The sequence below is a fragment of the Chlamydotis macqueenii genome, chromosome 5, assembly GCF_036417535.1.
Source record: "Chlamydotis macqueenii isolate bChlMac1 chromosome 5, bChlMac1.mat, whole genome shotgun sequence".
Taxonomy (NCBI): domain Eukaryota; kingdom Metazoa; phylum Chordata; class Aves; order Otidiformes; family Otididae; genus Chlamydotis; species Chlamydotis macqueenii.
In genome coordinates this window covers 70,997,248-71,019,442 of record NC_141560.1, presented here as the reverse complement: position 1 = coordinate 71,019,442, position 22,195 = coordinate 70,997,248, and the positions used below count along the sequence as shown (strand labels likewise).

At 69.4% G+C, this 22,195-nt stretch overlaps 3 protein-coding genes across 3 annotated transcripts; 1 reads left to right on the top strand and 2 right to left on the bottom strand.

The window, feature by feature from the left end:
- Positions 1 to 20: 20 nt before the first annotated feature.
- On the bottom strand, positions 21 to 17,133 carry SPTB (spectrin beta, erythrocytic). The gene is given in 37 exon segments (XM_086749710.1): positions 21 to 398; positions 401 to 497; positions 1,125 to 1,167; positions 1,243 to 1,416; positions 1,488 to 1,657; positions 3,174 to 3,246; positions 3,506 to 3,615; positions 3,710 to 3,906; positions 4,001 to 4,085; positions 4,160 to 4,298; positions 4,374 to 4,618; positions 4,698 to 5,072; positions 5,162 to 5,366; positions 5,654 to 5,784; positions 6,412 to 6,687; positions 6,781 to 6,870; positions 6,950 to 7,165; positions 7,292 to 7,555; positions 7,667 to 7,813; positions 7,889 to 7,979; positions 8,064 to 8,266; positions 8,351 to 9,110; positions 9,195 to 9,332; positions 9,412 to 10,279; positions 10,371 to 10,521; positions 10,627 to 10,929; positions 11,005 to 11,163; positions 11,731 to 11,848; positions 11,925 to 12,112; positions 12,186 to 12,298; positions 12,478 to 12,593; positions 12,685 to 12,765; positions 12,849 to 12,940; positions 13,039 to 13,212; positions 13,416 to 13,567; positions 13,650 to 13,847; positions 17,036 to 17,133. Coding segments are annotated over 36 exon segments (6,960 nt in total). The 5' UTR covers positions 13,798 to 13,847; positions 17,036 to 17,133; the 3' UTR covers positions 21 to 330.
- A 1,389-nt stretch (positions 17,134 to 18,522) lies between these two features.
- CHURC1 (churchill domain containing 1) lies at positions 18,523 to 20,442 on the top strand. The gene is made up of 5 exons (XM_086749777.1): positions 18,523 to 18,619; positions 18,727 to 18,862; positions 19,372 to 19,442; positions 19,995 to 20,092; positions 20,219 to 20,442. Exons 1-4 carry the CDS (start codon positions 18,581 to 18,583, stop codon positions 20,085 to 20,087), a joined length of 339 nt encoding a protein of 112 aa, XP_086605903.1. The 5' UTR covers positions 18,523 to 18,580; the 3' UTR covers positions 20,088 to 20,092; positions 20,219 to 20,442.
- A 506-nt stretch (positions 20,443 to 20,948) lies between these two features.
- On the bottom strand, positions 20,949 to 21,849 carry GPX2 (glutathione peroxidase 2). Its single transcript, XM_086749769.1, has 2 exons — positions 21,583 to 21,849; positions 20,949 to 21,484 (listed from the first exon to the last, which is right to left on the bottom strand). The coding sequence occupies exons 1-2, from the start codon at positions 21,805 to 21,807 to the stop codon at positions 21,134 to 21,136; spliced, it is 576 nt and encodes a 191-aa protein (XP_086605895.1). The 5' UTR covers positions 21,808 to 21,849; the 3' UTR covers positions 20,949 to 21,133.
- Positions 21,850 to 22,195: the final 346 nt, after the last annotated feature.

The following is a 22,195-nucleotide window of genomic DNA, read 5'->3' as shown; positions in this document are numbered from 1 at the left end:
TGCTGCTGCGCACAGCGTGGAGGGGCACATATGTGCTTACGCACACGTGTGTGCACGCGGGGCCGTCCGTGTGCATCCGTGTTCACCTCCACGCAGGCGTGTGCGTGCCCTTAGGCGTGGAAATGTATGTATGTATGTAAATACAAATACACACCCCCCGTGCACGGGCACGCGCTCAGCGCACACGTTGCATACGTGTCACCCTATGTAGACAGGGGGGCTGCGGCTCCGCACCCCCCCCGCACACGCCTGTCCCCTACGCACGCGTGGCCCGCGGTCGCCGCCGGCGCGATGGGTCCCGGGGCGGGTGTGCGTGCGCGGGACGGGGGGTTATTTTTTTTTGGGGAAGAAGCTGAACCGTTTCTCCTTGTCCTTGCGGGGCAGGGGGGGCCCCGGGGGGGGGCCAGGGGCAGGGGCAGGCTCTGCGCCTTCCCCCGGCCCCCGCGGCACTCGCTTATCGCTGCGCTCAGCCCCTGCAGCCAGGCCTGCAGCTCCTCCTGCGGGGACGGGGGGGGGGGGTCGGGGGGGGCTCCCCGGGCCCCCCATCACCTTCCCAGCCACCCCACGTCCCCTTGGGCATCGCCAGCCCCCACTGGCCACCCCCACGTCCCCTTGGGCATCACCAGCTCCCCCATCGCGTCCTGCTGGCCCCCCCGGCCACCGACAGCCCCCCACCATGTCCTGCTGGCCCGCCCCCTGGCCCCCCCCACGTCCCCTTGGGCATCACCAGCCACCCATCACGTCTTGCTGGCCCCACTGGCCCCCCTGGCCACCCCACAGCCCCTTGGGCATTGCCAGTCCCCCCGCCACATCCTGCTGGCCCCCCTGGCCACCCCCGCGTCCCCTTGGGGCACCACCAGCCACCCATCACGTCTTGCTGGCCCCCCTGGCCACCCCACATCCCCCTGGGCATCGCCAGCCCCCCCACCCCAGGTCCTGCTGGCCACCCCATGTCCTCCTGGGCATCACCAGCCCCAGTGGCCACCATGGGTCCCCTCGAGCACAGCTGACCACCACCACGCGTCCCTTGGCCACCATCAGCCACCCTGGCCACCATGGGTCCCCTGGGCACCTCCAGCCCCGCCGGCCACACCCGTGTCCCCTGCCCCGGGACGCCCCCTCACCTCATCCTTGCCGTGGAAGAGCCACTCGCTGCCGTTGCTGAGCCTGGGGGACAGAGCGCGGGTGCCAGCGATGCCACGCGCCGCCCCGCGCCGTGCCGCCCCCGCGCCGCGCCCTTACCTGAGCTTGAAGACGTGCTTCTTCTTCTTGTAGCCGGCGGCCACCTCGCAGAGGGCGTCCTGCAGGCCCAGTGGCTCCTCGCCGTGGCACGGCAGCCCCAGCGCCCGGCTCTTGGCGTCCTTGAAGAAGGCGAGCTGGCCGCCCCGCAGCACGCAGTACCGCGTGCTCCACGACCTGCCGCCACACCGCCCCGTCAAGCCCGGCGCGTGCGCCCGCGCTGCCACTGCCGCCGCCGCCGCGCCTACCGGTTGGATGCCCGTTTGGTGGCCGCCTCCAAGTCGTGCTTGCGGCCCAGGTAGCCCTCCAGTTGGACGTTGCAAGCGCGGGCCGGTAGCGTGGCCGGCTCCTCCGGCTCTTCCCGCGGCGGCCGCGGGCTCGGCGACGGCGGTTCCTCGTCGCCCATCATCCGCGCCAGCTGCCGCAAAGCAACGGCACCGTTACGCCGCCGTGTCACCGCCTGCCACCGAAAGCCACATCCTGCGGTCCCCATCCCCTCCCGTGATGGTGGCCCCGTCCCCAGCGGGGGCTCACGGTCCCCAAGCCGGTGGGTGCCAACTTGGGGTGAGTCATCCCCGAGCTCTCGGTGCCAGTGACCCCACCAGCTCTGATATGGCAACTGGTCGTTACTGGGAGGACCCCAGCAAGCGACTGGGATACAATCCAGCCCTGGGAACCCCAGCGTGGTGCCAGGACCTCCCCAGATTTGGGGTGAGGGGGTTGAGCCGAGCTGGGCAAGCAGCCCTGGGAGCCACCCTGGTGTTGTCCCCCACGTAGGGAGCTCGGGGACAACGGGGGACACCGGGGTTCAGTTGGGTGGCTGTGGTGCCCATCCAGGTGCCACAGCTGGGCGCGTGCAGGGCCAGGGCATGGCGATCCTGGGGTGCCCGTCCCCTCCTGCGGCACGCGGAGGTCCTGCGGTGGGTCCTGCCGAGAGGTGGGACGGTGTCCCTGGCAGCCGGGAGGTCACCATGTCCCTGAGCGGGTGAGCAGTCGTCTCGTCCCCAAGGAGCCAGAAGACACCCGTGTCCCCAAGGAGGGAGAAGATGTCCATGTCCCCAGGGAGGGAGAAGACACCCATGTCCCCAAGAAGGCAGAAATAGTCTTGTCCCCAAGAAGGTGCTCAGGGATCCTGTCCCCAGGCAGACGAAAGTGATCTTGTCCCCAAAGAGCCAGAAGATGCCCTTGTCCCCAAGCAGGCAGAAGAGGCAGAAGGGGTTCCTGTCCCGAAGCAAGGCAGAGCGACCAGAAAGCCATCGTGTCCCCAAGCAGGCAGGAGGAGCAGAGAGGCTGGCAGCGAGCACAAGGTGGCTGGCACACGGGGTGACGACGTCCCGGGGGGTGACAGTGCCCCGTGGGTGACGATGCCCCGTGCAGTGATGATGTCCCTTGGGGTGACGGTGCCCCTGGAGCTGACGATGCCTCACGCAGGGTGACATCCCCACGAGGTGACAACGCTCGAAGAATGGCGACGCCCCAGGGGCCACGTGCGTCCGTGGGCAACTCCGCCCGATGTCCCAGAGCCGGCCCCGCTCCCCAGGGCTGGCACGTGGCCGTGCCGTGCGCTGTCCCCGGGGGTTTCTCCCGGGACGTGCCGGTGGAGGACGTTGGCCGGGATCAGCCCGCCCTGGGCCAGATGCTCCAGCTCTGGCCGCTCCCCCGGTCCCACAGACGCCCAGCACCCACGGGTGCCGGCTACCGCCAGCCGGCCCGAGCTCGGTGACGGGGTTGGTGCAGCGCCCGCGCGCCCGCCCGGTTTTTTTGGGGTCATTCAGCATTTATTCAACTCGAGGGAAGGAACACGGCAAGGGGGGGGGGTGCGGGGAGCCGTCGGCACACCGCGGCCGCGGCGGCGGTCACGGCTGCGTCTGCGGGGTCTGGCGGGAGCATGCGGGACACGTGCGGGAAGGAGAAAGCTAAACTGGAGAACTGACCGGCTCTGGTCCGTTGGTGGCGGGTGGAGAGGCGTCCCGCGTGCTCGCGCCCTCCTCCTCCTCTTCCTCCGACCTGCAGCAGGGAGGCAGCCTGCTCAGCGTCCCCAACGGAGCGTGGCACCCCCAAAATCCCCCGTCCCAGCCCGCTCGCTGGGGAAACGCAACCACGATCCCACGGGATTCCGTCCCCCCCAGCGTGGCCTTCATCCCTCCTCTTCGTCCGCGTGGATTTACCGCTCCGAAATGGCAAATGGCTCGGGAAACCCCTCAATGCTTGGAGAAGAGGGTGCCACAGGCAGCCCCCTCCCCGGGACGGCACCGGCGCCCCTTACCTGGCCCCCAGCTCCCCGTCCAGATCCAGGCGGTGGTCGGGAGCCTCGGCGCGCGTCACCCCGTCCCGTGCCAGCCCCTCGCGCAGCGTCCGCCCGTCCAGGAGCTCCAGCTGCCGAGGAAGAGGACGGAGGCGTTAGAAACTGGCGTGGGGAAACCGAGGCAGGGCGGGCAGAGGTGCGGCCCCCATCCCGAGCCTTCCTCACCGTCGTCAGCTTCCTCAGGGCGGCGATGCGCTCCTCCCAGGTGGCTGAGGACTTCTCAAAGGCTTCGTGGCGTTTCAGCAGCTTCTCCACCGCGTCCACCGTCTGCCCGTAGTCGCTGCTGGCCAGGTAGGGTTCCTGCGCCATGAGCCACGACTCGGCCACCGAGGCGTCCCGGGAGAACTGACACACCTCCAGCACTGCGGGACAGGGACGCGGGCAGCGCTCAGGACCCCCGCCGCCCGCCCGCCGCCCCATCCCGGGCCCAGCCGCCCTCCTCCCCGGCGCACTCACGCAGCCGCAGCCGCTCCCAGCGCTTCGCCCATGTCTCCATCATGGTGTCCTTCTTCTTCTTCAGCTCCTCCAGCTTCACCTCGATCTGCGGGGCGACAATGTTACGGGGCAGCCCCGGCGGCACTGTCCCCAGCGTCCCTTGGCACCGGCCGCCCTCACCTCAGGCGAATCCTGATGCCTGCGCTGGAGCAGGTTCTCGCCCAGCTGGACGCAGGCGGTGAAGTTCTTGCTGCGGGCGTCCACCTCAGCCTTGATGTCCTGGTGATACTTCATGAGCAGCTCCACCGAGGAGACGTCTCTGGAGAGAAGGAGGTGCCGGGGTCGGCATCGGTGCCGGCAAACGGTGCCGGGTGCCCACGGGGCGCAGCCGTACCTGGGTTTCTCCTGCGTCTCGATCTGCCGGATGGTGTTCTCCATCCAGGAGAGGAGGTCCCGCGCCGTGCTGAAGAAGCGATGCTTGTCGGCCGTGTCCACCAGCCGGGCCCGGCGCCCGCTGCACGCCTCCAGCAGTGCCCGCAGGGCTCGGGCCACCTCCTGCTCCTGCTCCTGAATGTCGGCCGCCTTCTCTCCGGCGTAGGCGGTCTGCAGGCGTGCCGCCGTCTCCCGAAACTGCTGCACCTGCCCGGCCAAGCCAGAGAGCGTGGAGGACACCGAGCGCCGGCCGCACCCAGCGTCCCCACCGGTGATGCGTCCTCACCTGGGTCTCCAGCAGCTGGAGGTCTCGCTCAAAGGCGCTGTGCATGCGGTGGAAAGCCTCCACCGTGCCGACGTCCTCGCCCAGGTCTTGGGGCAGCTCGTGGCGCCGGGCGGCGATGAGGGCCAGCAGCTCGGCGCCGTCGTAGAAGTACTTGTGCAGGTCGTGGGAGGCGGCGAGGAGCTGCATGCGGGTGTCGATCAGCTCCAGGAGGTCGGCCCAGCTCTCGTTCAGCCCGTCCTTCCACTCGGCCATGGTGGCCGCCTCCGCGTGCCCCGCGTCAATGAGGTCCTCGATGGCCAGGTTCACCCTGTCCACGCGTTCCTGCCCCACGCTGCCCGTTTCCCGTGCAAACTCCCGAAATTTCTCCCTCAGGAGCTGCACGGAGGGAAGAGAAGAAGAGAAGAATCGCGTTTGTCCCCTCCAAAATGACACCGCCGTGTCCGCCCCGGCGCCAGCACCCTCACCGTGGCGTGGTCCAGGTCCTGCCCCATCTCCTGGGAGGAGGCGACCACGTCGCGCTCAGCGATCCACTGCTCCAGGTCCTCCACCTCCCGCTTCAGCTGGAAGAGGTGGGACATGTTCTCCAGGCGCCGGCGGCGCTCCTCGGCCGCCTCCTTCAGCCCCGCGTAGTGCTTGTCCACCTGGCCCTGCAGCCGGATGATCTGCTCCCTGCGCGGCCCCGGCACACAGACACCCCAGTTCTCACCCGGGAAAAGATGCCCTCGACCCATCCGTCTTGCCAACTGGGGGGGGTTTTTTTGGCGGGGGAGGACCCACTCCATGCTCCCCGTGCCGCTCCGCCACCACCTCCCTGCCGCAGCCATGCAACGCCCAGCCGGAGCGAGGCACCGGGGCAGCCAACGTCGCCGGAGCTCCAGCCGAACCACCCACCCACCCCGGTGCGGGGGGCACGGGGCCGCCCCGAGGGACAGGGAACGCGCGGCGGTGGCACCTACCCCTCAGGGTGGCCGGCGGAGAGCAGCTGCTGAGCCCTCCCCGCCAGCTCCTTGATGGTGTGGCCGTAGTCCTCGATGGACCGCAGCTGCCGGACGTGCCTCTTCAGCATCGCCGAGCCGCTCTCCTCGTCCTGTGGCACGGCAGACACCAGTGCCCATCAGCACCCGAAACTGGGACTGGGGTCCAGCCCCAGTGCCCGCCCTGAGGGCATGTCCTGCCTGTGCCCGGTGCAGCCGGGAGCAACGGCGAGCTTAGTGTGGTACGGCATGGCACCACATGGCATGGGATGGGACGGGATGGGATGGACTGCAATGGCCGAGGATGGCATGGCATGGGACGGCATGGAATGGACTGCAATGGCCAAGGATGGCATGGCATGGGATGGACTGCAATGGCTAAGGATGGCATGGCATGGCATGGCATGGCATGGCATGGGATGGGATGGGATGGATTGCAATGGCCAGGGATGGCCAGGGATGGCATGGGATGGCACGGGATGTAAAGACACGACATGGCATGGGAGGGACAGCGTGTTATGGCATGGCTTGACACGGCACAATATGAGATGGCACGGCATGGGATGGCGTGTAATGGCACGGGATGGCGTGTAATGGTATGGCACGGCATGAGATAGGACAATATTTAACAGCACAGCATGGCATGACCTGGATTGACATGGTATGTCCCAGCGTGGCACGGCACGGCCTGGCCCAGAGCCCCCCCGAGACACGTGGGCACCACACGCAGCCCCCCTCACCTTCGGCTTCTCCTCAGCTCCCATGAAGAGCTCCTGCTCGCTGACCCACGCCTCGGCCTCGCCGGCGTCCAGGTAGTACTGCTGGGCCTCGCCGGCCTCCCGCAGCCGCCGGTGCCGCTCGGCCGCCTCCGCCCGCAGCGTCTCCCACAGCTCCTGCAGCTCCCGCACCCGCGCCTCCAGCTCCGGGCTGGGCCGGGCGCCGCTCGCCGCCGTCTCGCCATGGCTCAGCACCTCGGCCAGGCGCGGGGCATGGCCCGCCAGCTCCTTCTGCAGCGTCTGCCGGCGGGACGGGCGGTCACGGCGGGGGCTCGCCCACGGGACGGGTGGCCCCGCGGGACGGGTGGGTGGCGGCGCCAAGCCCGAGCTCACCTCGTTCCTCTTGGCCAGGCGCTGCACGCTGGGCAGGTCGGTGCCGTGCTCCGTCGACCTCGCCAGCGGCAGCCGCTCCTGCACCCACAGCTGCGGGCGAGAGCGCTCGCTGAGCGTCGCACAGCACCCGTGGGCGCGTGTCGGACCCCGCCGCGGCGCGGACGCTCACCGTCTCGTCCTCCAGATCCCGCCTGAGCTGGTATATGGCTTTGGTGGCCTCCAGTTCCTTCCTCCTCCTCTCCAGCGGCTCCAGCAGGTTGAGGAATCGCTGCCGGAGCCTCTGCTCCTGCCCGTCAGCGTCCGGCACGTCCCCGGTGAGGGGTTGTCCTTGCCACTCCAGCTCCTCCAGCTCCTTCATCCGCGCTCTCACTTGCTCTTCCAGTCTCTGGCGGGGACAAGTTGTGTGAGATGGAGGGCAGACCACCAAGACACCATCCAGCACCGTTTTGGGGGTACACGATCTGGTATGTTGGACCCCCTCGGCCCCAACGGTTGAGGTGCCACCACCTACCATCAACCTCTTCAGCAGCAGGTTGGTGGCGGTGAGGTCCTTGGCCTGCTCGGTGGCGCGCAGCTCTTCCTCCGCCCGCCCCAGCCAGCTCTCCAGCTCCTCGTAGCTCCGGGCGTAGAGCGCCGAGCGGTGAGCCTCAAAGAGCCGCCGGCCCTTCTCCTCGGCGGCGCCGCGCAGCCCGTCCCACCGCCCGCGCAGCTCCTTCAGCCGCCGCGCCACCACCTCCCCGTACTGCGGCTTGCGGCTCGCCAACGCCTTCCCCTCCTGCCAACAACAACAAAGAGGTCGGTGGCCACCACGGCGTGGCTTCTGTGCCGGAACGGGGACCTCTTAGCCCAACTGGCGAGGTTTCCGGGCACCGGCGCCGGCACCCACCGTCTCGATCTTCTCCAGCCAGCCCTCGTTGGGTGCCAGCTCGGCCATGAACGCCTGGTGCTTCTGCCACTTGCCGTGGAGGCCGTGGGCTTCGCCGTAGGAGACGTCCTGCGCCGTCAGCATCTTCTCCTCCACCCAGGCCTCCAGCTGCGGACGAGGGGCGTCAGGGCTCGGCTGGCGGGGACCCCTCCGCCGCCGGCCAGCCGTGCCGTGTGTCCCTACCTCCCGGCAGCTCTGCAGGAAGGTCTGCAGCTCGTGGTTGTCCTGCAGCAAACCCGCCGCCTCCTCCGCTTTGGCCGCGACGGCCCCGTGCCTGGCAGGGCGACCGGAGACGGGTGGCATCAGCCTTCCGCCCCGCGTGCCGCCCACCCGCCGGCCGGCCCCGTGCCAGACTCACCGCTCCTGGAGGGCCTGGCACTTTTCAGCGATCTTCTCGGCGAAGATGTTCCCCTCAGCCACCAGCTGCGTGCCACCAGCCACCACCTCAGGGACTTTCTCGGCGCTGCTCTCCACGCCGGCGCGGAAGTCCTGGAAGCGGCGCAAGGCGGTGGCCGAGCCCTCCAGCGTGGTGGGCAGCTCCAGGTGGGCCAGCGTGTACTCCTGAGGGGACACGGTGGGGGATCAGCATCCTTTTGGGGTCCCCATGATCCGGCGAACCCCTCAGGACCCACCTTGGGCACCCACCTGGTTGGTGAGGAGGATCTCCGCCTGCTTGGCATCGCGGAGGAACTCCTGGAAGCCGCGGCACTGGGTGAGGAAGCGGTGCCGGGCTTCCGCCATCCTGCCCAGGGCGGCCCAGCCGGCTTCCACGCCGCCCAGCCGCTGCCGCAGCCCCTCGTACTGGGGGTCCGTCTGCTCCCCCACCACCCGCTCTCCCGCCTCCACCAAGGCGGCGAAGGCGGCCGCGTGCTCCTCCGCGTCCCGCCGGGCAGCCTCGTGCTGCCGCAGCAGCTCCTCCGCCTCGGCCAAAGACGCCGGCACGTCGTCGGTGGCCGCCACGGCTTTCTGAGCCCCGAAGAGCCAAGCCTGGAAGTCATCCAGGTCCTGCAAGAAGCTCCGGAGCTGCCCGGCTTCGCCCAAGGAGGCCGCCCGCTCCGCCAGGGCCTCCTGCAACTCTCCCCACGCGGCCGCCGCCGCCGACAGCCGCTCGGCCGCTTCCTCGGCCACCTCGGGCCGTTCCTCGGCCAAGCGGTCGGCTTGGGAGCGCAGGGCGGCCATGCGGTCCTCGGCGACTACCAGCTCCCGCTCGATGCCGTAGAGCTTGCGTTGGGTGGCCAGGACGCCGGCCAAGTCGCGGCCCAGCTCGGCGGTGGCCTCGACCGCCCGGGCTTTGCTGCACAGCCATTGCCGGGTCTCCTCGGACTCCAGGCGGTAGTTGAGGAGGCGCAGGGCCGAGCCCACCGCCCGGTGACGCTCGGCCGCCAGCTCCCTGAACCGGTCCCACCTGCGGGGCAGAAGCGGGTGACGGCGAGGGACGCGGCCGGCGGGGACCGGCACGACCGCCTCGGCGTTGCCCCCGCCACCGTACCTCTTGTTGAGCTGCTCCCGGCACTGCCGGACCTGGGGGCTGCGGGGGTGGCCGCTCGCCAGCAGGCCGTCGGCCGCCTGGTTGACGGCGGCGATCTGGGAAGCCACGGCAGCCATCTCCTGCTCCAGCCCGTCCAGCCTGCAGGGACGGCCAGGCTGAGAACGGGCCGCAGCTCGGGACACGGCACGGCGGCGCTACCGCCGCGGGATCCCCTAACCTGTGCTGCGCCACGTCCAGGTCCTCCAGCGCCTGAGGGACCTCCGGTTGTCCCAGCCAGGTCTCCTTGGCCCCCATCCAGAGGTGGCAGGCGTCGCTCTCCCCAAAAACGGTGTAGAGGTCGAGGGCGTCCTGCAGCTGCCGGCCCCGTCGCTCAGCCAGGGCGGCCGCTTCGGCGTGCAGCTCCCGCAGGGTCGCCAGCCGGCTCTGTGTCTCCGGGCTGGCCCGCAATTCCGGGGGGAACCCCTCGGCTTGCTGGGCCAGCCCGTCCAGCTGCTCCCGGGCGGCCGCCATCTCCTCCAGCAGCTCCTGGTGCTGCCGCAGCAGGACGCGGGTGCGGGATTCGTCCTGGCCCAGCTCTTCGGCGGCCGCTCGCCGGCGGGCGTCCCGCAGCCCCTCCGCCAGCTCCTCCGCCTCCGCCTGGAACTGGAAGAAGCCCTCGGCTTCCCGCAAACCGCGCCGGCGGAAAGCCGCCAGCTCCTCCAGCTGCGCCCACAGCGCCCGCACCGCCGCTCCCCGCTCCCGCAGCTGCCCGGCCGCCCGGCCCGCCGCCGCCAGCCCCTCGCTCGCCGCCAGCGCCCGCTCCAACCGGCCGCCCCGGCTCCGCAGCTCGGCCTCGAAGGCGGCGTGCCGGCGTTGGAGGAGCAGCACGCCCGGCAGGTCCTTCCCGAAATCCAGGGAAGAGTAGAGCTGCTCCTGCTCCTTGATCCAGCCTTCGGCCTCGTCCAGCTCCCACAGGCAGGTCCAGACGGAGCGGGATTGTTCCAGCAAGGCTCTCCGCTGGAGCGCCAGCGCCTGCAGCTCCCGCCGGCACATCTCCAGATGGCTCACGCGATCCCGGACAATTTTGGGGTCGCAGGGACGGTAGCCTGGCCGGGGAGCAGGGTGGGCGGCGGTCACAGGGGGCATCCCGGCTTCCTCCGGCCGTGCCGCGGTCCCGGAGCGTTGCAGCGCACCTACCCTCGGCGTCGGCGAAGCGGAGGGCGGCGGCGCTGACGGCTCGCATCTTCTCCGCCTGCAGGGCCATGTCGCGCTCCAGCAGCCGGTGGGTCTGCAGCAGCTCCTCCACCTCCAGAAGGTGCTTCCCGGATTTGGACGATGCCAGTTGCACCTGCGGGAGAAGCCCAGCCCTCACCCACCACCGGCTCCGGAAAACGGCACCCCACCACCACCCAAAAGCACCCCAGCATCTCCTTGGTCAACGCCCGCGGCTCACCTTGACCTCGTCCATCCAGTCGATGTTGTGGAGCATCTCTTGGAAGAGGTGCTGCAGGGCGAGGTTCATCTCCAGGCGCTGGCGCCGGGCGGCCAGCAGCTCCAGGAGCTGCTCCCAAAGCCGCAGGATGTTGTCCGTGCGCCTCTTGATGCGCTGGATGTCGTGGTAGCCCTCCACCTCCAGCTCCTTCGCCACCGCCTCGATGGCCTGCACCCGCTCCTTGTAGGCGGTCGTGTCCGTCTCAATGGCCTCGTGCTTCTTCTTGGCCGCCTCCACCGCCGGCAGGTCGTGGCCGAAGTTGTCCTGCCCCGGCATGAAACCCGCGGTGAGGCTCCGGCTGGATGTCCCTGTCCCCGGGCGGGTGGTCCCCGGCCTCACCTGGGCCACCAGGCGCTGGTTCTCGCTCAGCCAGGCCTCCCGCATGGCCGCCTTGCGGTCGAACCGCCGCGCCAGCTGCTCCAGCTTCTCCTGCCGGATGAGCTCGGTGCGCAGCGCCAGCTCCCGCTCGTGCTCCGCTTTCTCCAGCTGCTCCCAGGCCTGGGGGGAAGGTGGCAGCGCCGGACAGGAGTGGCACCTGCGTCCCCGTCCCGTCCCCCCCCCACCACATCTTGTTCTGCTGGTGAACCCCGATGTCCCGCATGGGTGTGGGAGTGTGGCTGGAAGAACCCAACCTGCCCCGGGATGGACCTGATGTGTCCTGGGATGGACTTGAACTGCTTTGGGAGATGGACCCAAACTGCCCTAGGACCTATCCCAGGATGGACCTGAACTGTCCCCAGGAGATGGACCTGAACTTCTCCCAGGAGATGGACCTGACTTGCTCTAGAACAGACCCAATTTGCCCCAAGCTGGACCTGAACTGCCTCAGAAGATGGACCCAACCTCTCCTAGGACCTGAGCTACCCTGGGATAGACCCAAACTGCCCTAGGACCTGAGCTTCCCTGGGATGGACCCAAACTGCCCCAGAAGACGGACCCAACCTGCCCTGGGACATCTTGGGGAGCAAAGCCCCTGCGGACACCGGGGGAAGAGCTGTCCCCAGGCCCCAGGGTGCCGCTCGGTGGCACATCGCGCGGCCAGGCTGTCGGGGACAGACCCCTTACCCGGTTGATGTCGGAGACCAGGCGCCCCTCATGCGGGGTGTAGACGCGCTGGTTGTTGGCTCGCATGCGCGACTGGATGGTGAAGAGCAGCACCTCCAGGTTGCCCTTCTCCTGAAACCTGTCCCGGAGAGACCTCAGCCCAGGGCGCCCATGGGTGCTCAACGGCACCGCGCGGGGGGCTTGGGGCTGCTTACTTGGGGGGCTTCTCCACGGTGCGGTAGGTGCTGAAGGCCTGCAGCTGGTGCTGCACCCCGGCCAGCGAGTTGGCAAAGCTGCGGCTGTTGAGGGAGGCGATGGTCTGCTCGATCCAGGTGAGCAGGTCGGAGGCCAAGCCCCCGTAGCCCTCGATCATCCGTTCCGTCTCCTTGGCGTGCTCGATGACCTGCGGTGAGGCCGGCGGTGAGCGCCGCCCACCCCGGCAGGAACCCCCCAACCGCCCCCCCGCCGTCCCCTACCTTGCCCAGACGCCTGCCTTCCACCTCCAGCACCTTCATCTTGGAGAAGTAGTGGTAGAAGGCCACCACGTAGGTGATGATGGATTTCTCATCGGGATTCTCTGTGAACACATCTGCGTGGCGCCAGCAAGAGCGGTCAGTCCTGACCCGGCCTCCGCATCGCCCCGGCACCTCGAAGTCCCCCCTTTTCCCCCACCCAGACCCCACTTCCACGAGATGGAAACCTCTCCACAGGACATCCCGAGGTGTAACAGGGAAACTGAGGCAGGAGGGTCGGCAGCGGCAGCCTCACCTTCGGGGTCGAGGAGCGGGGTGATGCCCAGGTGCCGCTCCGCCACGCTGAAGGCGTGCTCCAGGTTGTGCCGGGCGTTGGATTTGGTCAGGTTTTGGAAGTCGACCAGCTCGGGCCTGGGGACAGAGGGCGCGGGACGGTGGTGGTGCGCCCACGGGACATCCCGCAGTGGTGGCACGTCCCAGTGCCTGCCGCCACGCCGCCCACCTGTGCCGATGGATGAGGGCGTTGAAGGCCAGCCCGTCCTTCCAGCTCGAGGTGAAGTTGGTGACGTTCACGTGAGGGTACCTGCAACGAAGACAGGGTGTCACCGTCACCCTCCGGGCACCCCTGGGCCCCGGTGCGGCGGGGGTGCAGGTCCCACCACCTACCCCGCCGTCTTCATCTGGCACCAGAGCAGCAGCGCATCCCTGGCGGAACGCGTCTCCCGGCCCTCCTGCGTCTGCACGATGATGTCCTGGATCTGGGGGCAGGAGGACATTGTGGAGTCAAGGGAGGACATCCACAGAGAAGCGCTCCCACTGAGCTGAGGGGTGTCCCGCCGCACCCACCCAGTCCCACCTGGAAGCGGAGGATGATGGTCCAGATGAGGCCGAGGACGAGGCGGTGGTTGCCGTCCACGATGTCGTGGGAGCCCATGTTCTCCAGGTGCACCCGCTGCTCCTTCAGGAACTGCAGCGCCTTGTCCACGTTCTCCAGGCAGTGGATCCGCATCCGGCCCTTGGTGGGCTTGGGCTGGGGCACAACAGCGCTCAACACCCTCCCCCCTCCACGCCGGGCACCCCAACCCCTGCCCGCGGGCATCCCCACCCCACTGGGGTCACCCCAACCTTGGTAGAGCCTTGGTCAACACCAAGGTCAACGGCCCTAGTAGACCACCGGAGCTGGTGGGGCATGGCATGGCATGGGTTGGGTTCCCAGCTGGACGGAAGTCCTACCAGAAGCTCTCCAGACAGCACCTCCAGCAGCTTGATGAGCACCCTCCCGTCCCGGAGGTCCATGTAGAGGTCCGAGATGCGGCAGGTGACACGAGCCAAGTGTGAGTTCACCCACTTGGTGAAGGTTTTCTTCTGCACCGCCTCCCGCTCGTCTGCAACGAGAGCGCGCGTGGGTGCCACCGGCGACGGGGACAACCCGGGAGGACCCGGAGGGACCCCAGCCCCGTCCCCCACCTGCCAAGGCTTTGATGCGGGAGCGTTCGAAGAGGCGCGCCGAGCTGTTGTCGTTGTCCAGCTCATCGTCGGAGGCGTCCCAGCGGACGTTGAGGCGGCTGTACTGCTGCTGCAGCTCCAGCTGCTCGTAGTCGTTGGCCGAGGTCATGGTCCCGGCGTCCCCCGGCCGGGCGGCCGTCGGCTACCGGCGAGAGGCCCCTGGGCGAAGGGCGCAGGCCGTGGGCGCCGGCCCTGCCGCGCGCGGGGATTTGCGGCTCGGCGCCGCCGCTTAAGCCGCTCAGAGGGATTTAACCTCGCCCCCACCCAGGTGTCGGGGGGCGACCGGGTGCCGCGCGCCCGGGGGTGCCGCACGCGCCGGGGGGGGACACCCCCCGCGCCGATGGCTACTTACGGCGATGCCTCCCCACCCGGCACCCCAGGGACGTCGCCCCAAAATTTTTGGGTGCCGTTCGCACCCACCCCGAGACCCCGCGCCGCGGAAGGGGCCTCGGCGGCGCCCGCGGCAGAAAGCGGGCGACAGCTGCCGGCGGCGGGGGCCGCGACATTTGAGATGCAGATAGGACGCGGCCGGTATCTAAAAATGCCTGCCAGCAGCTGTCGGCGGCCGGGCTGGGTGGGACGCGGCCGCTGGGGCCCCCGAAGGGCGCGGGGAGCTGGTTTGGGGCTCCCCACCACCAGCACCTCAGCCAAGACCCCCCCTCAACCACCAGGAGCCCCCGGTCACACGTCGAGGGGAAACCCCAGGCGCCCCCCAAACCCCTCGCGTCTCCACGCGGGGTGACGGCACGCGGCCCCCCAGGGACCCCCCGGCAGCCGGGGAGCTTTATCGGGGCCGGCAGGGCTGGGGCGTGCCCCGCTTTGGCACCCCAATCGCAGCCGCGCAGGCAGGGGCTTGGCCGTGGAGCGGGCTGGCGTGCGAGGGCGTGAAGGAGCGTGCAAAAGTGTGCCTGTATGCGTTAAGGGCGTGCAGGAGCGCGCTAGGTCACGCAAGAGCACGTGTGAGTGACACGCAGGAGCGTGCTAGAGTGTGCAAGTGTGTGCACGCATGTGCAAGGACACGCAGGAGTGTGGAAGAGCACGTGTGAGTGCGAGCAAGGACACGCAATAGTTCACTAGAGTGTGCAAGAGCACATGTGAGCGCGAGCAAGGACACGCAGGAGCGTGGTAGAACGTGCAAGAGCACGTACGTGTGAGCAACATGTAAAAGCATGCTAGAGCACGCACGCGTGAGTGACACGCAGGAGTGTGCCAGAGCGTGCAAGAACACGCAGGAGTGACACGTAGGCGTGTGCAACGGCGTGCACGTGTGAGCAGGGACACGCAGGAGCGTGCAAGAGCACGTGTGAGTGACATGGAGGAGCGTGCACGTGTGGCGTGGACACGTGGGAGCATGCACATGCAAGCAAGGACACGCGAATGCACGCGAGCGCATGCAAGCACACCTACGAGAGCGTGCAAGGCCACGCGAGCGTGCGCGGGAGCGGCACCCGCCGCCCTCAGCGCTGCCGGCATGGGACTCACTCTCCCGTCCTGCAGCAGAAACCCCCGGGGAAGCCCGATTTGGGGGATCCCCGTCCCAAAACCCGCAGCGCCCGCGAACGAGCCGGGTGTGCCGAGTTGCGTCGGGTCTCTGCGGCGCGCCGCAGCCCGGCGCCGCCGTCCCGCGGGGAGACCTCGGCCCCGGCTGGGCCGCACCCGCGCCGGCACGACAACAACAGCGGGGCCATGGCCGCGAGGAGGAGGAGGAGGAGGAGGAGATCGCGGCGAAAGGAACCACAGCGGGGCCCGAGGGAGCTGCCGGTGCGCGTTTCGAGCGCGGGTGCTCGCCGACCCTTCAAATCTCCCTCTGCCGCACCAGCGCCTTCCAGTTTGGCACAGCCACGCCGCCGTCGCCCAGGGATTGCCGTTCCGCGGGAAGAAGGGAAAAAAACAAAAAAATCCCGGGGCGCTGGCCTCGCCTCGCCGCCAGCGTCGCGTGGCCGGGGCAGCGGCATCTTTCCTCGGCATCGTGAATCAGCACTTCCCGGCCAGGGGCTGGCACCGCGCCGTCGCCGGCGTCCCCCACCTCGCACCCCGAGTGCGGCCGGGGCAGCGGTTCGGCCCCTGCCACCCTCCGACCCCTTCCCCGGCTCGGCCCTCGGTTGCCGAAACGCCAGCCGCCGGCGCGCAGGAGCTCGTTGGATCCCACAAAAAAAAAAACCCAAACCCAAAATCACCCCAGCGGGATGGGGCAGGGAGCTGGGGGGCAGCCCCACGGCCGGTGCCGGGAGCAGATGGCGCAGATGGGGTCGCCGGGCACGGCACGGTTCCTCCGGCCGGCGATGCCCGGCTCCGGCCGCGCTCTCACCCCGGCGGGCCAAGGTTTGGGTTTCCCCCGCGCCCGCGGATGCCGGCCGTGCCGGGACTGTCCCGTGTCACCCAACGCCGGCGTACCGAACGGCGACGGGCACACGTGCTGACACTCCACAGACATTTTTTGGCTATAAATAGGCCTCCCCCCTGCGCACGCCTCCCTTCTTAGGAGCTGCCCCCCCCTGCACCTCCTCACCCACCCCCAAAAAAATCACCAGTCCCTAAAAACACCCCATAGCTGCAAAACACTCCTCGGGGGGCCGCGGCAGCACCCACCGGGTGCCCGCCGCCCCCTCAAACGCCCCGTGTTGGCTTCACCCGGCGGAGCCAAGGGCACCGCCACCCCCTGGCTCCGGCAGCCGGAGACTGGCGGGGGCAAAAGCCGCCCCAAAAGGGGAGCTGGGAAATTAGGGGGGCTTAGGGGTTTTTGGGGTGAGGGTGGGAGTTCCCCCCCCGTCCCAACGCCCGCCAGTGAGCATCCTCCCGCCGCCGTGCTGGGGCGAGCGGGGCCAAGGGCATGGGGGCCAAAAAACTCTTCCCAGTCAACTCCAGTTTCCCCAGTTGCTAAAAACTGGCGGTTGAAGCGGGTCGGGCAGCGCACCCCACCAGTGCTGGGAACGCCCGGAACCGGTGCGGGCACCCCGTTTAGGGTTCAGCACCCCGGGTGTGGGGTGTGGGTGAGGGGGGTGAAGTGTCCCCAGGGTGTCCCCAAAAAGTCCCCGCCGCTTGCCCGCCCTGTCCTTCCCAGCAGCCACACGTCCCCAGGGGGGACACTGGGGTGACACCAGGACCCCCCCACCCACCCAGCAGGGAAAAGGGGGTGCTGCCCCCCCTCACCCCATGGGGGTCCCGCAGCGGGGTTCACCCGGGGACTGCCCCCCCCCTTCCAAATCCGGTGTCCCCGGGGGCGAGCAGCGCGTCCCGGAGCCCCCCCCCCTCGCTGTTCCCATGGGGGGGAACCGCCACCTCCTGGTCCGTCCCCCTCCCCAAAACCCCAAAATCCGAGGGCCCGCAGCGCGGTACCGGTCTCTCACCTGCGCGGGGCGGCGGGCGGACGCGCGGCGGGGCCGGGAGCGGCGCGGGGCCGGTGCGGGGCGAGCGGGGGGGCCCTGCTCGCCGATATAAATAACATTACTGGGCGGGCCCCGACCATTCCTGCCCGGCCCCAATACTCCCGCTCGGCCCCCCCCAAAATCCAGCCCCGGAGGAGGCAGGAGGGCGGGCGGGGACCGCTCGCCCGTCCCGCAATGCAGCACAGGGGCGCCCCCCGGCCGCCACCGGCACCGGCACCGGTACCGGCAGCCAGCGGGCTGCCGCGGGCGGGGCTTCGCCGCCCCCCCCAACAACATTCCCTAGCCAGCCTCCTGCCGGACCCCCAGCTAGCCCGAGGTGGCTACCGCTAGTCCAGGGTAGCCCCCAGCTAGCCCTGGGGGTTCCCCCCACCAGGCTTGGGGGGGTTCCCCCAACTAGCCCTGCCTAGCCCCCAGTACCCCTGGCTAGCCCCAGGCACTCCTGGCTAGCCCCCGTGGGTCCCCTCAGCTAGTCCCAGGCACCCCTCAGCTAGCCCTGGGGGTCCCCTCAGGTAGTCCTAGGCGCTCCTCAGCTAGCCCTAAGCATCCACCACTAGCCCCGGGTGACCCTCAGCTAGTCCCAGGCACCCCCCAGATAGCCCTGGGGATCTCTCACTAGCCCTGAGGGTCCCCCAACTAGTCCCAGGCACCCCCCAGCTAGCCCTATAGGTCCCCCACTAGCCCTTGGGGCTCTCCAACTAGTCCCAGGCACCCCACAGCTAGCCCTGGGGGACCCCAAGCAGGTCCCAGGCACCCCCCAGCTAGCCCTGAGGGTCCCTCACTAGCCCTAGGCATCTGCCACTAGCCCTGGGCTACCCCTAGCTAGTCCCAGGCACCCCCAGCTAGCCCTGGGTGTGCCCCACTAGCCCTTGAGGCTCCCCAATTAGTGCCAGGTGCTCCTCAGCTAGCCCTGGTAGTCTACCACTAGCCCTAAGGGTCTCCCAGCTGGTCCCAGGCACCCCCGAGCTATCTCTGGGTGTCTCCCAGTAGCCCTAGGGGCTCCCCAACTAGCCCTAGGTGCTCCTTAGCTAGCCCTGGACATCCACCACTAGCCCTCAGGGTCCCTCAGCTAGCCCTGGGTGTCTCCTAGCTAGCCCAGGGTGCACCCAGCTGTCCCCCCACCTACCCCCAAGTGCCCCTGGCTAGCGCCCCCACTAACTAGCCCCACGCGCCCCTCCGCTAGCCCAGGCGCCCCCACTAACTAGCCCCACGCGCCCCTCCGCTAGCCCAGGGTGCCTAAGCGCTGGCCCACACCCCGCAAAAGCCAGCTCCCGGCCACCCCGCATAGCCCCGGCCCGGGGCTGGGCTACCTCGCCCCCGCGCCACATGAACGCTGCGGGGGGGGGGCGTGGCCTGCCGATGGCCCCGCCCATCCATAACCGAAATACGCGGGGTGTTTTATATAGCCCCGCCCACGAGGCGGTGTTACCGCGGGCCACGCCCCCCTCCGCGCTAAGCCCCGCCCCCCCGAGGCGGAAGTCTCGCGGGGTCCGCGCAGGCGGCGGCGCGATGTGCGGGGGCTGCGTGAGCACCGAGTACCCGCAGCGGGTAGGCCGCGCCCGCGTTACCGGGGCTACCGGTCACGCGTGGGGTGTCGTGTGTCCCCCACCCGGTCCCAGCCCGGCTGTGTTGTGCCCCCCCCCCCCCCCCTTTAGGGCACCACCTGCCTGGAGGGCGGCTCCTTCCTCCTCAACTTCGCGGGCTGCGCCCAGTGCGGCCGCCGCGACTTCGTCCTGCTCGGCAACCGGACCGCCGGCCTGCACGGCGGGGACGAGATCGTCACCTACGACCGTGCGGCACCGGGATGCGGGGGAGGGGGACACGGGACACGCGCGACATTTGGGGTTCGGGGTGGGGGGGCTGAGGGGGGAACCTGTGGGACCTGGATGGGGAGGGGTGCTGGGGCTCAGGGGTGGGGGAGGCCTGCGTGTGGGTTAATTTGGGGGGAGGGAAGATTTGGGGACCCGACACGGGCTTGGAGGGGGGTGGTCGATGGGCTGGGAGGGGCTGGAGTGGGGGGGGTGATGCCCAGGGGGGAGGGTCTCAGGGATTTGGGGAGAGGGGTGTCAGGGAGCACCTGTAAAGGCTGTTAAGGGGGGGTTAGGTGCTGTGGGAGGGAAGATTTGGGGACCTAACCCTTGGGGGTGGGCAGGCTTGGGGCCAGGGGAATGGTTGATGGGCTTGGAGGGGACTGGGGGGGGGGGTCAGTGCCCCAGGGGGTGGGGCAGGCATGGGGTGGGGGATACCCGGTGTCCCCTCAGCCCCTCGACCCGGGGGTCCTTGTCCTCTCTGCCCCGCAGACCTGTGCAGGAACTGCCACCACCTGATCGCCCACCACGAGTACACCTTCAGCGTGGTGGACGACTACCAGGTACGCCCAGGGGAGCGGCTCGGCCCCCCCCACGGCCCCTTTCCGCCTCCGGAAACGTCCTAAGCCGGGCTGTTCCCTCTGCGTCCGGTTTCCCACTCCCACCCTGCCGTGGGCCGATTCCCACCCGCCCTGGTAGCCACCAGACAGAGCCACGCGGCTTCGGAGGCCAAACTCCAAAGTTTCAGAGCTGTGTCCCCGCGCTCAGGGCTACCAGCAGCCCGCTGGCACTAGTCCCTGCGTTTTGGGGGGGCAGCCCAGCTCACCTCTCGCCTCCCGCGCCGCCGCGTCGCTGCTGCGCCTTGGCCCCAGAGCGGCGAAGCGTGGCTGCGCGGTGGAGGGCCCCGCGGCTCTCCCTGCCTTCCTCCCTGGCGCATTTCCTATGCAGCGGATAAAACGCTGGAAAAATGGGCTCTGGGGAGCTGGCGGGGGGCGAAACGAGATCCTCCCGGCTCTGATTGCAATCGAGGATCGGGTGCCGGGCTCCGGCTCGGGTTCCCTCGCTGCGGGAGAGCGGGGCCGCGGCAGCCCCCTCCCCGGCCTGTCCCGCCGCAGGAGTACACCATGCTGTGCCTGCTCTGCGGCCGGGCCGAGGACTCCATCAGCGTCCTGCCCGACGACCCGCGCCAGATGACCCCGCTCTTCTGAAGCTGGTTGGTACTCCAGCGCCGCTCCTGGGTGCCCTCCGGCCCCGCTCCGCGCCCTGCGGAGCCGCCGCGGCGGGAGAGCCCTGCGGACGGCGTGGTTCCTTAACGTGGTTCTCTCTTCCAAACTTCCAGCCTGGCTGTGGCGGACGCCCGACGCCGGATGCTCCCACGCGCCTGGCAGGAGCTCGGCCGTGCCCGCTGCCCCGCGACCCCGACCTCGGGGATGGGGTTGAGCTCCACAGCCCGAGCCCCCCTTGTTTTGGTGACGTGAAGGGGGCCCGGCGTGGCGTCACCCCCAAAAGGACGCCTCCCTCGGGAGCCCACATGTGTGGGGACAATAAACGTGATGTGTTACAGCTCGGTGGTGCAGGCGGGAGCGCTTTGGGCGTGCGTTCACCCCCCGTAGACCCCCCCAATATTGGGTGTTGGGGCCCAGCGCAGGGATCAGGGGGGGCTTTTCCCTCCCCCTGTAGCGGATCTGCCCCTTCCCTGCATCGCAGAGCCCTGCTCCGCTCACCGGCGCTCTCCCAAACCCCGCTGAGACACGATTTAATTATTTTCGCTCCCCCAGGGGCTGCGCGGAGCTGGCGGGGGGGTCGCTGCATCCCCTCCCCGGCGCCCGTTTCCCCAAAGTGCGTAACCCAGCCCAGCCCCGCCGGCGGGCGTGCCATCCTGGGGCGGGAAGGAAGCGGGGGGAGCCGCCGGCTGCCGAAATCGCTCCCCTGGGGCGAGGCACTGCTGTTGGCACCCAGCCCCAGCGATGGGAGCTGGGCGCTGTCGGCCTGGCACCGTCCCGTCCCCGCACCAGCGTTTCCTGGATTCCATAACCCCCCCATCCACAAACCACGCGGACGCGGGCGCGCTCCCTCCGGCTCGTTTATTACCGCCAGCCCGCGCCGCCCCGCTGACACCGGCCCTCTGCCCCCATCGAGCCCCCTCCCCACCACGGTTTCGGAGGGGGCCGTCACCCGGCGGAGAGCTGGGGCCATCCCGCGGGGTCGGCAGCCGGCGAAGGATTCGGGAGGCGGGGGGACGCCGGAGCCGGCCCTACTTGGCCAGTTTGAGGAGGCGCTGGATGTCGGGCTCCAGCTGGGCGGTGGGCGTGCGGGGGCTGTAACGTCGGAAAGGTTCCCCTTCGGGTCCCACCAGGAACTTCTCGAAGTTCCAGGAGATGTCGGAACGTCGCACCGGGCTCCAGCTGAAGAACCGCGGCTCGGCCATCAGGTGCGCCGCCTCGTCGGCCGGCGCCGGCAGGTGAGCCTTCAGGTAGGCGAAGACGGGGTGGGTGTCCTGCCCGTTCACCTGGCACTTTTGGAAGAGGGTGAAGTTGGGCTCGAAGCCGCCCCCGGGCCGCACGTGCTTCAGGCTGTTGAGGATTTCCTCGTTGGTGCAGTTCTCCTGCGGCGGGGAAGGAGAAAGCCCAGCTCGTGCCACGGTTTGGTTGATTTTTCTCTTTTCCCCCCTCCCGCCCCAGCTTCTCGCACCCGGCGACTCACCTGGTAGCCAAACTGGTTGCAGGGGAAGCCCAGCACGACCAGCCGCCGGGGATAACGGGCTTGCAGCTGGTTGAGCTGGGTGTAATCCCGCACCGTGGTGCCTCAGAGGGACGCCACGTTCTCGATGAGGACAACGCGGCCCCGGAAGACGTTGAAATCCACCTTCTCCCCCTGCAAGGAGGTGGCGCTCAGGTCGTAGAAGGACTTGGCGACGGGGACGGTCATGGCTGCGGGCGCGCGGTCTGCCTTCCCCCGCGCGCCCGCCGGCGGGCCTTAAAGGGCTGCCCCGGTGCCCACGTGACGCGCCGGATCCAAAGGTCTCTTGGCCCCGCGGTGACTTGGCAGAAAGCGGAGCCGTCCCACCCGCTGGCACCCACCCAAGGCGGGGACGGAGGAGGCAGGGTGGCGCGGGGCCAAGGCGATGCTCCTACCTGCCTCCATAATTCATGGCGCGGGCGCGGCGCGGCCCAGTTCTTCCCGGCGCCCACGAGCTGCGCGATGCCGCGGGGGGCTCGGCGCAGCCGGAGTTGACGCCGAGGGCCGGGAACGCCCACGGGTGTCAGGGAATAACGGGAGTCTGGGAGCTGGGGGTGCCTCGGTGTCGCCCCCCGGG